This window comes from Lagenorhynchus albirostris, chromosome 1 (genome assembly GCF_949774975.1).
Source record: "Lagenorhynchus albirostris chromosome 1, mLagAlb1.1, whole genome shotgun sequence".
Taxonomy (NCBI): domain Eukaryota; kingdom Metazoa; phylum Chordata; class Mammalia; order Artiodactyla; family Delphinidae; genus Lagenorhynchus; species Lagenorhynchus albirostris.
In genome coordinates, this window is record NC_083095.1 from 41,319,121 (window position 1) to 41,333,925 (window position 14,805).

At 35.9% G+C, this 14,805-nt stretch overlaps 1 protein-coding gene and 1 long non-coding RNA gene across 2 annotated transcripts in view; one reads left to right on the forward strand and one right to left on the reverse strand.

Annotated features, from left to right (window-relative positions):
• The window catches only part of LOC132529898 (uncharacterized), a 138,770-nt gene that overhangs the window by 45,293 nt on the left and 78,672 nt on the right, over positions 1–14,805 (forward strand). The gene's annotated exons all lie outside the window — the stretch shown is intronic.
• Positions 1–14,805, reverse strand: part of LRRC9 (leucine rich repeat containing 9) — a 99,650-nt gene that overhangs the window by 14,214 nt on the left and 70,631 nt on the right. The window contains exons 24-26 of the mRNA XM_060166976.1: positions 13,522–13,630; positions 12,740–12,879; positions 9,781–9,917 (exon numbers count right to left, since the gene is read on the reverse strand). Of these exons, the coding sequence (XP_060022959.1) occupies positions 9,781–9,917; positions 12,740–12,879; positions 13,522–13,630 (386 nt within the window). The remainder of the gene's footprint in view (positions 1–9,780; positions 9,918–12,739; positions 12,880–13,521; positions 13,631–14,805) is intronic.

Sequence of the window (14,805 nt, forward strand, 5' to 3'; positions counted from 1 at the left end):
CAGAAATGTAATTTATAGGAAGGTAGCATCATCATCAAATAATATTTGGCAAAATTTTTCCTTTAAGATATGATGCACAAAATGTACTGAATTGACCCAATCTGTCTGTTCAACAGTTAAGTGCTAAAATAGTTGATACTGATAAAAGTAGATGTATAAAAGTGCTGCAGAAGATATGCTTCCTAGCTCATACAGCTCAATAACAAAAAAACAACCCAATCAAAAAATGGGCAGAGGACCTAAATAGACATTTCTCCAAAGAAGACATACAGATGGCTGAAGTATATGAAAAGATGCTCAACATTGCTAATTATTAGAGAAATGCAAATCAAAACTACAATGAGGTACCACCTCACACTGGTCAGAATGGCTGTCATTAAAAAGTCTATAGACACTTAGGTTGCTTCCATGTCCTGGCTATTGTAAATAGTGCTGCAATGAACATTGTGGTACATGACTCTTTTTGAGTTATGGTTTTCTCAGGGTATATGCCCAGTAGTGGGACTGCTGGGTCATATGGTACTTCTATTTTTAGTTTTTCAAGGAATCTCCATACTGTTCTCCATAGTGGCTGTATCAATTTACATTCCCATCAGATGAATGGATAAAGAAGATGTGGCACCTATGTACAATGGAATATTAGCCATAAAAAGAAACGAAACTGAGTTATTTGTAGTGTGGTGGATGGACCTAGAATCTGTCATACAGAGTGAAGTAAGTCAGAAAGAGAAAAACAAATACCGTACGCTCACACATATATATGGAATCTAAATTTTAAAAAAATGGTTCTGAAGAACCTAGGGGCAGGACAGGAATAAAGACGCAGACGTAAAGAGTGGACTTAACGACTTGGGGAGGGGGAAGGGTAAGCTGGGATGAAGTGAGAGAGTGGCATGGACATATATACACTACCAAATGTAAAATAGATAGCTAGTGGGAAGCAGCCGCATAGCACAGGGAGATCAGCTTGGTGCTTTGTGACCATCTAGGGGGGTGGGATGCTAGAGAGGTTGTGGAGAAAAGGGAACCCTCCTACACTGTTGGTGGGAATGTAAATTGGTGCAGCCACTATGCAAAACAATATGGAGGTGGCTGAAAAAACTAAAAATAGAGTTGCCATATGATCCAGCAATTCAAAAAGATGCATGCACCCCAATGTTCACTGCAGCACTATTTACAATATCCAGGACATGGAAGCAACCTAAATGTCCATCAACAGATAAATGGATAAAGAAGATATGGTACATAGATACAATGGAATGTTACTCAGCCATAAAAAAGAATGAGATAATGCCATTTGCAGCTACACGTATGGACCTAGAGATTATCATACTAACCAAATTAAGTCAGAAAGAGAAAGACAAATACCATATGATATCACTTCAATGTGGAATCTAAAATATGACACAAATGAACCCATCCACAAAACAGAAACAGACTTACAGACAGAGAACAGACTTGTGGTTGCCAAGAGGGAGAGGTGGTGGGGGAAATATATACTGGAGTTTGGGACTAGCAGCTGCAAACTATTATATATAGAATGGATAAACAACAAGAGCCTACTGTGTAGCACAGGGAACTATATTCAATATCCTATAATAAGTCATAATGGAAAAGAATATGAAAAAGACTATATATATGTATAACTGAATCACTTTGATGTACACCAGAAACTAACACAGCATTGTAAATCAACTATAATTTAATTTTAAAAACAAACAAAAACAACTTAAAAAGAAAGACCAAAATGCACCAGGAAGTAGTTAGAAAAGCAAAAAAAAAAAAAGATACACTTCCTGAGTATACTGGGTTATTCTAATTATTATTCTAATAGGTATTCAAATAGGTATATCTAATTATTAAAATAATTTGTTGTAATGTTAGGTTGGAAGAATATACCTTAATTATGCTGTTCTTTCTTTCTCAACATATTTTTGCACTGCAACTACATTAAAAAATTAAGAATTTATTACGTTAATTAAAACCTCAGTCCTTTCATTATAACCTATGATTTCTCTCAGCTGTAGCAATCAATAGTTTTATAAGTATGAATGATAACTTATATAAGAAGAGAACCTTTGAGTTGACCAAATGCTTTTATGTGTGTTTTCTATTCGATTCTTAAAATAGCACAGGGAAAATTTTATCCTTTTTTCTTTTTTTTTTGCTATATTCGGGCCTCTCACTGTTGTGGCCTCTCCCGTTGCGGAGCACAGGCTCCGGATGCACCGGCTCAGCGGCCATGGCTCACGGGCCCAGCCGCTCCGCGGCATGTGGGATCTTCCCGGACCGGGGCACGAACCCGTGTCCCCTAGCATCGGCAGGCAGACTCTCAACCACTGCGCCACCAGGGAAGCCTATCCTTTTTTAGTGATCAGAAAACTGAGGGTCAGAGAAACTGTCTTGCTCAATGACATAAAAGTGGCAACACCAGGCCTACCCTAGACCTTTTACAATGCTGCTTCTGTGCCATTCTTTCATCCACTATTTATCCTCTTTGTTACTGGACTGAATTGTGTCCCCCCCCCCCAATTAATATGTGGAAGTCTTAACCCCTAGCCCCTCAGAACATGGCTGTATTTCGGTCTTTAAAGAGGTAACTAACGTTAAATGAGGTCATTGGGTGATCACTAATCCAATATCACTGGTGTCCTTATGTGAAGAGGAGATTAGGACACAGAGGGAAGACCATGTGAAGATACAGAATACAATTATAAGCCAAGAAGAGAGGCCCTCAGAAGTGACCAACCCTGCTGATATCTTGATCTTGGACTTCTGGCCTCCAGAACTGTGAGGAAATAAATTTTTGTTTAAGCCACCCAGGCTGTGGTACTTTGTTATGGCAGTCCTAGCAAACTAATATACTACTGAACATGTGATCCCACTTTCTTGGAATTCTTCTCTTTGTAATTTAACATATTTAGTCGAACTTAAGATGCCAACGATTGTTAAGATAGGTCAATATTTTATGTATACTAAGGAAAAAAAACATGGCTAGGTAAACTATGTTATGCCATCAATTAAGATACAACCTGATTTCAAGACATGTTAAAATATAAAAAGTGGGTGTCTCATAATTGATGAAATATGAGAAAGTTACCTTATTTTGTTTTATTCCTTAGAGAAACTGATAACATCATAACCTTCAATAAAATTGCTCACGGAATTAAATCACAGACTTTGAAACATTACCACTGCCTTACTTAAGAATGAAAAAAAGACTATTCAAGTCAGACTGAGAAAAATGACTCAGTTGTGTTAATATATTACTTTCATGAAATCATGTATTTGGACGGTCACTTTTAATAAAGTCCAGTGGTATAAAAATCACGTGACATAGCTTTAAGTGCTGAATAATGTCTACAGTAGCATATTTTTGGCTATTTTTCATTTTAGAATGTTCACTAAACATATTTAAGAAAGAAAACTCCAAAACAACAGTGCTAAATGTGATTTCAGGAATCTTATATTTAACTAGTAGAATTTGCCATTGTTAGAAAACTCTCACTTATTTACTTCTAAATTAAAAAAATTTTTTTTACTTATGAGATATAATTTATTTCCCTTCTTAACAGTTCATTTTTCTTTAATATCTTTATTGGAGTATAAGTTGCTGCTGTACAACAAAGTGAATCAGATATATATATATACATATATCCCCATATCCCCTCTCTCTTGCACCTCCCTCCCACCCTCCTTATCCCACCCCTCTAGGTGGTCACAAAGCACCAAGCTGATCACCCTGTGCGATGCAGCTGCTTCCCACTAGCTAGTTATTTTACATTTGGTAGTGTATGGACATCATCAAAAAATCTACAGTATAGGCTGAAGTCAGGGAGCTCCACTAGCCCAGAGATAAACCCATGCACATATGGTCACCTTATCTTTGAAAAAGGAGGCAAGAATAAAGAATGGAGAAAAAACAGCCTGTTCAGTAAGTGGTGCTGGGAAAACTGGACAGCTATAAGTAAAAGAATGAAATTAGAACACTTCCTAACACCATACACAAAAATAAAATCAAAATGGATTAGAGACCTAAATGTAAGGCTAGACACTAGCTAGTTATTTTACATTTGGTAGTGTATGGACATCATCAAAAAATCTACAGTATAGGCTGAAGTCAGGGAGCTCCATTTTTCTTTTTCAAGATTGCTTTGGCTATTTGGGGTCTTTCCACACAAATTGTGAAATTTTTTGTTCTAGTACTGTGAAAAATGCCCTTGGTAGTTTGATAGGGATTGCAATGAATCTGTAAATAGCTTTGGGTAGTATAGTCATTTTCACAATGTTGATTCTTCCAATTCAAAACATGGTATATCTCTCCACCTGTTGGTATCATCTTTAATACCTTTCATCAGTGTCTTATACTTTTCTGCATACAGGTCTTTTGTCTCCTTAGGTAGATTTATTCCTAGGCATTTTATTCTTTTTGTTGCAGTGGTAAATGGGAGTGTTTCCTTAATTTCTCTTTCATATTTTTCAACATTAGTGTATAGGAATGCAAGAGATTTCTGTGCATTAATTTTGTATCCTGCTACTTAACCAGATTCACTGATTAGCTTTACTAGTTTTCTGGTAGCATCTTTAGGATTCTCTCTGTAAAGTATCATGTCATCTGCAAACAGTGACAGCTTTACTTCTTCTTCTCTGATTTGGATTCCTTTTATTTCTTTTTATTCTCTGATTGCTGTAGCTAAAACTTCCAAAACTATGTTGAATAATAGTGGTGAGAGTGGGATCCTTGTCTTGTTCCTGATTTTAGAGGAAATGGTTTCAGTTTTTCACCATTGATGATGATGTTGGCTGTGGGTTTATCATATATGGCCTTTATTATGTTGAGGTAAGTTCCCTCTATGCCTGCTTTCTGGAGAGTTTTTATCATAAATGGGTGTTGAATTTTGTTGAAAGCTTTTTCTACAGCTATGGAGATGATCATATGGTTTTTATCCTTCAGTTTGTTAATATGGGGTATCACATTGATTGATTTGCATATATTGAAGAATCCTTGCATCCCTGGGATACACCCCCACTTGATCATGGTGTATGATCCTTTTAATGTGCTGTTGGATTCTGTTTGCTAGTATTTTGTTGAGGATTTTTGCATCTATGTTCATGAGTGATATTGGTCTTTAGTTTTCTTTTTTGTGCCATCTTTGTCTGATTTTGGCATCAGGGTGATGGTGACCTTGTAGAATGAGTTTGGGAGCATTCCTCCCTCTGCTATATTTTGGAAGAGTTTGAGAAGGATAGGTGTTAGCTTTTCTCCAAACTGATAGAATTCGCCTGTGAAGCAGTCTGGTCCTGGGCTTTATGTTTGTTGGAAGATTTTTAATCACAGTTTCAATTTCAGTGCTTGTGGTTGGTCTGCTTATATTTTCTATTTCTTCCTGATTCAGTCTCAGAAGGTTGTGCTTTTCTAAGAATTTGTCCCTTTCTTCCAGGTTGTCCATTTTTTTGGCATACAGTTCCGTGTAGTAATCCCTCATGATTCTTTGATTTCTGCAGTGTCAGTTGTTACTTCTCCTTTTTCATTTCTAATTCTGTTGATTTGAGTCTTCTCCCTTTTTTTCTTGAAGAGTCTGGCTAATGGCTTATCAATTCAGTTTATCTTCTAAAAGAACCAACTTTTACTTTTATTGATCTTTGCTATTGTGTCCTTCACTTCTTTTTTATTCATTTCTGACCTTATCTTTATGATTTCTTTCCTTCTGCTAACTTTGGGGTTTTTTTGTTCTTCTTCCTCTAATTGCTTTAGGTGTAAGATTAGATTGTTTATTTGAGATTTTTCTTGTTTCTTGATGTAGGATTGTATTGCTATAAACTTCCCTCTTAGACCTGCTTTTGATGCATCCCATAGGTTTTGGGTTGTTGTGTTTTCATTGTCATTTGTTTCTAGGTATTTTTTGATTTCCTCTTTGATTTCTTCAGTGATCTCTTCATTATTTGGTAGTGTATTGTTTAGCCTCCATGTGTTTGTATTTTTTACATTTTCTTTCCTGTAATTGATATCTAGTCTCATAGCGTTGTGGTGGAGAAGATACTTGATACGATTTCAATTTTCTTAAATTTACCAAGGCTTGATTTGTGGCCCAAGATATGATCTATCCTGGAGAATGTTCCATGAGCACTTGAGGAGAAAGTGTAATCTGCTGTTCTGGTGTGGAATGTCCTATAAATATCAATTAAGTCCATCTTGTCTAATGTGTCATTTAAAGCTTGTGTTTCCGTATTTATTTTCATTTTGGATGATCTGTCCATTGGTGAAAGTGGGGTGTTAAAGTCCCCTACTATGATTTTGTTACTGTTGATGGCCCCTTTTATGGCTGTTAGCATTTGCCTTATGTATTGAGGTGCTCCTATATTGGGTGCATAAATATTTACAATTGTTATATCTTCTTGTTGGATTGATCCTTAGATCATTATGTAGTGTCCTTGTCTCTTGTAATAGTCTTTATTTTAAAGTCTATTTTGTCAGATATGAGAATTGCTACTCCAGCTTTCTTTTGATTTCCATTTGCATGGAATATCTTTTTCCATCCCCTCACTTTCAGTCTGTATGTGTCCCTAGGTCTGAAGTGGGTGTCTTGTAGACAGCATATATATGGGTCTTGTTTTTGTATCCATTCAGCCAGTCTACGTCTTTTGGTTGGAGCATTCAATCCATTTACATTTAAGATTATTCTCAGTATGTATGTTCCTACTCCCATTTGCTTAATTGTTTTGGGTTTGTTACTGTAGGTCTTTTCCTTCTCTTGTGTCTCCTGCCTATAGAAGTTCCTTAGGCATTTGTTGTAAAGCTGGTTTGTTAGTGCTGAATTCTCTTCACTTTTGCTTGTCTGTAAAGGTTTTAATTTCTCCATTGAATCTGAATGAGATCCTTGCTGGGTAGAGTAATCTTGGTTGTAGGTTTTTCCCTTTCATCACTTTAAACATGTCCCTTCTGGCTTGCATAGTTTCTGCTGAAAGATCAGCTGTTAACCTTATGGGGATTCCCTTGTATGTTATTTGTTGTTTTTCCCATGCTGCCTTTAATATTTTTTATTTGTATTTAATTTTTGATAGTTTGATTAATATGTGTCTTGGTGTGTTTCCCCTTGGATTTATCCTGTATGGGACTCTCTGCAATTCCTGGACTTGATTGACTATTTCCTTTCCCATGTTAGGGAAGTCTTCAACTATAATCTCTTCAAATATTTTCTCAGACCCTTTTTTCTCTTCTTCTGGGACCCCTATAATTCGAATGTTGGTGCATTTAATGTTTTCCCTGAGGTCTCTGAGACTGTCCTCAATTCTTCTCATTCTTTTTTGTTTTTTCTGCTCTGTGGTAGTTATTTCCACTATTTTATCTTCCAGGTCACTTATCCGTTCTTATCTTCCAGGTCACTTATCCGACAGACAAATTTCTATCTTTCCATTTAGATTAACTCTGTGTTTAGGGTCTCCTTTTCACAGGATGCAGGTTTGTAATTCCTGTTGTTTTTGGTGTTTGCCCCCTGTGGGTAAGGTTGGTTCAGTGGCTTGTGTAGGCTTCCTGGTGGAGGGCACTGGTGCCTGGGTTCTGGTGGGTTGGGCTGGCTCTTTTCTTTCTGGTGGGCAGGGCTGCATCCGGTGGTGTGTTTTTGGGGTGTCTGTGCATTCAGTATGATTTTAGGTAGCCTCTCTGCTAATCTGTGGGATTGTGTTCCTGTCTTGCTTTGGCATGGGGTGTCCAGCACTGGAGCTTGCTAGCCATTGGGTGGCGCTAGGTCTTAGTGTTGAGACAGAGATCTCTGGGAGAGGTCTTGCCAATTGTTATTACTTGGGGCTGGGAGGTCTATGGTGGGCCAATGTCCTTAACTCAGCTCTCCCACCACAGACGCTCAGGCCTGATATCAGGCTGGAGCATCAAGACCCTGTCAGCCACATGGCTCAGAAGAAAAGGGAGAAAAAAAGAAAGAAAAAATTAAATTAAATTAAAATTTAAAAACTTTTTAAAAATTATTAAAATTAAAAAATTAAAAAGTAATTAAAAAAAGAAGAGAGCAACCAAACCAATAAACAAATCCACCAATGATAACAAGTGCTAAAAACTATACTAAGCATAAAAATCAGAAACAAGTCAGTCTCAGACAGCAAACCTGAAGTCTACAATTTACCGTCTCCACCAGTGAAGGGGCTTCCTATTGTGTGGAAACTTTTCCTCCTTCACAGCTCCCTCCCAGATGTGGAAGTCCCGTCCCTATTCTTTTGTCTCTGTTTTTACTTTTTTCTTTTGTTCCACCCAGATACATAGGGATTTCTTGCCCTTGGGAAGTTGAGGTCTTCTGCCAACGTTCAGTAGGTGTTCTGTAGGAGTGTTCCACATGCAGATGTATTTTTGATGTATTTGTGAAGAGGAAGGTGATCTCCACATCCTACTCCTCCGCCATCTTGATGGTCTCCCAATTCCCACTTATTTAACTAGATAGTTATATTTTAGATAAATTTGACCCTTATCCCTTAAGATTCTAACTTGCTTCCCTACAGCCCCACCCTGCCCTTTCCCTAAAGACTGTACCTTTCCCACCATCTTGCAAACTTAACACAATATGTGAAATGTAAGTTCATTAACTCTCTGGTAGACCATGGCATGGCGTCATCTTATCACTGCCTACATTTGTGTACTCCTCTACAACTTTTGCCCTCTTCCCTCTTTAGACTGACCTTAGAATTATCTCCTCCTGTTCAGTATCTTTAACCTAACTCCCTTCTTTACAAACCTTTAAAATATGCTTATAATTTCACTAGCTACCTTCTGATCTCTTACCTTCTTTTCAGGGACAAGTTCCTTGAGCATCCAACCTCTGTTTGTTGTCTTTACTGCCTATCCAACCACTTCCCTCTATATTGTTTTCACTTTGGCTTTTGCTCTTCCCACACTTCCAAATCTGATACTCTGAAGGTTACCAATGGTCTCCTTTTTTGTTGAATCCAATTGTGTACATCCAGTATGTTTTTCATAGGCCTCATTCTTTTTATCATTTGACTTTAGGTCAATCACCCTCTTTTCTCCTGACATTTAGAGTTTGTATTTCTTGGTTTTCTTTCAAAATTTTGTGAATGTCTCCTTTGCTGGTGCTTATTCCACCCTTCTTAATACTGGGTGTGGGGTATGGAAGGGAATTGCTGAGAGGTAGTGGGTTTGTCTCCACATCGCTTTTTGGCTTTTCATTCTTTCTCTATACTTATTTCCTAAGTAAGCACATATGCTATGACTTTACCTGTTACCTCCACTGGGATAATTCTAAAATATACATCTCCAGTTCTGACCTGTGGTGTAGTACTACAACTTGAAAAAGTTTCCATTTTCATGTCTGAAAGTTGTCACAACACTAACTAATCTTTCCCTAGCTTTAGTACCTCATTTTGCCCAATCTCTTAATAAAAGCATGCAAACATCTTGAACTATTTTTCTTTCCTTGTATATCTAGTCATTAAGTACTAATATTTACTTCTTTTAAACTGCATTTTGGACTCACCCTTTCCACTGAGACCACTCTAGCCCCATTATGTCATTCATGCTGCATAGAAAATGCCATGTGTTTTGGTGTCAGAGCTAGAATGCAATATTCTATAGCTCTAGAATATCACATTTACATTATTTATATAAATAACCCAAGATAAACCCATTAGTGATTACTGAAATATTTTTGTCAATGAATCTGTTTTAATGTTGATGCTTATATTTGCTTTCAAAACAGGATGATAATCAAATCAGTTTTTAATAATAAAGACTTATACATGAATAGTGTTGCTACTCACCCTGAAGAAAGAGGAATTTTAAATTTCTTAGTCTGTTAAGCTGTAGCTGAATGAGATTACAAATTCCGTTGTAGCCCAGATGAAGAACTTCTAAACTGTGCATTATTGGAGGCAAATTTTCACTGCTCATTGTATCTCTGAAACACACATGTAAGTTTGAGCCCATAAACTTAATTTCAAACCAGCTGTTTGTATAAACATGAAAAGACAGTTTGGTATGTATTTACTATAAATTGAAGTTTAAAAAGAAAAAGAATGAATTTAGTAATAAATCAAACTATAATATTCTGTCTTAATAATTTATATAATAATCACATTTTCTTCTTTAAAAACAGTTTTATATGCTAAAGAACAAAGAAATACAGAAAGAGTTACTTGAAATAAAAAGCAAGAGCCAGTGCAATCAGGCAAGAAAAAGAAAAAAGCAAATGTATTCAGATTGGAAAGGAATTAGTAAAACTGTCCTTATTCTCAGATGACAGGATCTTGTATTTAGAAAATCCTTAGGAATCCACCAAAAAATTATTATTGCACCAATAAATGAGTTCAGCAAGATTACAGGGTAAAAGATTAATATACAAAAATCAACTGAGTTTCTATACATCTTCAATAAACTGAGAATGAAATTAAGACTTCTATTCACAATAGTATAAAAAAGGATAAAATGCTTCACAAAAAATTAACAAAAGGAGTACAAAATGTATACACAGAAGATTACAAAACATTGCTGAGATAAATTAAAGATCTAAATAAATGGAGAAATATTCTGTGTTCACAGATTAGAAGACTCACTATTACTACTAAGATGGTAGTTGTCCCAAAATTGATCAATAGATTCAATGCAATCTCTATCTAAAGTCCAGCAGGTTTTCTTTCTTCTTTTTTTCTCCAGAAAATAACCATCTCATCATAACAGTTATAAGGAAATGCAAATAACCCAGAATATCCAAAACAATCTTTAAAGGAACAAGGTTGGCGGGCTTACATGTCCTGATTTCAAAACTTATAAAGCTGCAGTAATCAAACCAGTCTGGAACTGGCAAAAGGACAGACACCTAGATCAATGGAATAGAATTAAGAGTCCAGAAACAAACTTTTATATTTATGGTCAATTGCTTTTCAACAAAGGTACCAAGGCAACTCAGTGGGGGAAAGGATAGTATATTAAACAAATGGTGCTAGGACAAATGAATATACACGTGCAAAAAGATGGATTTAGTCCTCACATTTTACCTCACAACGTGTACAAAAATAAACTCAAAATGGATCATAGTCCTAAATGTAAGAGGAAAAAAGTTTTTTTGAAGAAAACATATGAGAAAATCTTTGTGAACTTAGGTTAGGCAAAGAGTTCTTAGGTACAACAACAAAATCATAATCTGTAAAAGAAAAAGTTGATAAATTGGACTTTATCAAAATTAAAATTCTTTTAAAAGACACTGTTTAAGAAAATAAAAAGACAAGCCACACATTGAGAGAAAATACTTGTAAATCATTTATTTGATAAAGGGCTTGTATCCAGAATATTTAAAGAACTCAGTAATAAAAAACCAAACAACATTATTGAAAAATAAGCAAAAGATTTAAACAGTCACAAATAAGATATAATAATGGCTAATGGGGGCTTCCCTGGTGGCGCAGTGGTTGAGAGTCCGCCTGCCGATGCAGGGGACACGGGTTCGTGCCCTGGTCCGGGAGCATCCCACATGCCGCGGAGCGGCTGGGCCCGTGAGCCATGGCCGCTAAGCCTGCGTGTCCGGAGCCTGTGCTCCGCAACGGGAGAGGCCACAACAGTGAGAGACCCGCATACCGCAAAAAAAAAAAAAAAAAAAAGCAAATTAAAACCACAATAAGGTACTTCTTTAACTCCACTAGAATGGTTGTAATCAAAAACACAGACAACAAGTGTTGGTGTGGATGTGGGGAAATTAGAACCTTCAAAAATTTTTGGTAATGTAAAGTGGTGCAACCACTTTGGAAAACAGTGTGGCAGTTTCTTAAAAAGTTAAACATTAAATTACCATACGACTCAGGAATTTCACTCTTAGGTGTCTACTCAAGAGAAATGTGAACATGAGCACATACAAATACTTCTACACAAATCTTTATAGCATCATTATTCATACCAACCCCAAAGTGGGACCAGTCCAAATGTCTATCAACTGGTGAATAGATAAACATGATGTGGAATATATCCAGACAATGGAATGCCCAACATATTCAGCAATAAAAAAAGAATGAACTAATAGATGCTATAACATGGATGAATCTCAAAAACATTATGCTAAGTGTAAGAAGTCAAATGCAAAAGACCACATATTATATTATTCCATTTATATAAAATGTCTGGAAAACATAACTCTCTAGAAAGTAGATTAGTGGTATCTTGGACCTAGAGGTGCAAAAGGGAATTTACTCCAAATAGACACAAGGCATCTCTCTGTTGTGTGATGGAAATGTTCTAAAACTGTACTGCAGTAGGTAGTAATTGCACAATTCTATAAATTTAGTAAAAATTATACACTTAAAATGAGTGAATATGGTAAGTAAATTGTACTTCAGTAAAGCTGTTAAAAAACAAATCTGAGTAGTCTCCAATATAAAGGAGGGGTATAAATTTTCATAGCAACTTTAATCAAAATAGCTTCAAACTGGAAACAACCCAAATGTTCATCAATGATAAAAGATAAACAACTTGTCATATAATGGACTACTACTTAGCAATAAAATGAAATTTATTTATCATACAATATAAGTATGAAATGGAGAAGGCTGGGAAAAAACAATAACAAAGAAGTATTTTGGTATCTTTTTATTTGTGAAGTTTATTTTTGGCATGTAGCTATTAAATTAAGTATTAAAATAAGCTAAATGTACGTACTGCTGTCATTAATGTGACTAACTGCTTTTTAAATTCCCAACCAAAATTATTTATAGTTGTAAAAAAAAAGAATAATACCTGTTTATTTTTGAAGTTCCTTGCTGCCCATAGCCACTTGAAGGCACTTTCTGGTAGAGTAGTTGTCTATTGGTCAAGTGAGTCTGAGGCTTTAGTCGGGGCATGATTGATTCAATATGATTATAGTTGAGGCATAAGACCTACAGAAGGAATCCATTATTAATCAGATATTAACATAGGAATGATGCTGTAAATATATCTTTGGCTATACAACATAATTTAATATATTAGTGTTAAAAATGACAAATTTTTATGTCCTAAATTGTCTGGATTTGGCTTTGAATGTGTTTTTTATCATCTCACATGCTGAAAAATACACCATTTCAAACAAAATAATGGAGACCTAGAAAGTTGCTCAACTTTCTCAATCTGTACTCCTGACTTCTCCAAGCCTTATTTAGATGAAATAACTCTAGTTGGAGAGATCGTTATTTCCCTAAGTTTAAAAGGCATTAGTAGATGGCTCAAAGCTGTAGGACAGGAGGCAATGAGGCTGCTTTGAGAACCACAGTATCCTCCAACTTCACTCACTACAGAGGCAGCCTTCCATCCCATCTCCTATTAGACAGGAAGACTCACTGCTTATAAGACAATCGCATAAAATTGAGATCAACTGAAATAACTTTGGGAAGTAATGCTTTTTTTCTTGGTGAAAAAATACTTTCAGAAAATTAATTTCTCTTCTTTAATGACATGAATATACATTTTAGCCCAAAGTAAAGAAGATTACAACTTGCACTGAAAACCTTGAAAGAAAAAAAGAAAATTTGTGAGTGACTCACCTTCACGTTAGGCAGATAGATTAATCCACTGAATGAGGTAAGATTATTGTTCTGTAGATTCACATTACACACATTTCTAAATTGGTCAACTGGAATCAAATCCACAGTTCTGAATTTAGACAGAGTAAATACAGTTATAATTTTAACAGGCAAATTATATTGGTGAATCTCTCATGTGTAACCCCAAAGGCGTTTTTAAAAGATCTGATCTGACAAATTCTATGGAAAAGAATTGCCTTAATATAATATATGCGTCAGGGCTTCCCTGGTGGCGCAGTGGTTGAGAATCCACCTGCCAATGCTGGGGACACAGGTTCGAGCCCTGGTCCAGGAAGATCCCACATGCTATGGAGCAACTAAGCCTGTACACCACAACTACTGAGCCTGCGCCCAGAGCCCACGAGCCACAACTACTGAGCCCACGTGCCACAACTACTGAAGCCCACGCACCTAAAGCCCTTGCCCTGCAACAAGAGAAGCCACCACAATGAGAAGCCCGCGCACTGCAACAAAGAGTAGCTCCTGCTCGCTGCAAACAGAGAAAGCCACGCACAGCAACGAAGAACCAAAGCAGCCAAAAATAAATAAATTATTTATTTATTTATTTTTAAAAATAAATAAATAAATTTATTTATTTTTAAAAATAAATAAAAAGTAAAGTTAGTTTAAAAAAATAAAATATATGGGCCAAATGATCAGATAAATACACATTTTTGTTGGGTACATGTGTAAGAAAATGACATACAATTTCATTGACTTAAAAAAACATGTCTATTATCACATAAATATAGAACTATCATAAAAGAAATGTTAAAAATAAACATTTCCAATTTCTTTATAATTCCATACATGTTCATGAAGTCATAGTGAAGTTGATATGGTAAACCATAAGATTTTCAGGTTGTAAACTGCAGAGGATATATATGAAATAGGTTATTTCTGAAATGCCAGGAAGGGGTTTGGGATAGGAAAGAAAAGGAGAAAGTAGGTAATTTCTTTGAAAACAGAGTTTTCTGTGGAATCTCCTGAAAACTTTTATGGCATTCCACCTTGTAAGGATGTTTTGGTAATTGGTCAGAATGCTTGATTCCTAGTCCACAGCTTTAAAAGTGTTTTACCTTCCTTTGAGCTATGAGGGAGAAGAGCATAAAGCTTAATCACCTTGTTCTAAACACTTCTTTTTTTCATATATCCCAATTTGTTTCATTTATATATTCTTTTAATTGAGGTATAATTGATATACAATATTATGTAAGTTTCAGGTGTACAACATACTGATTCACA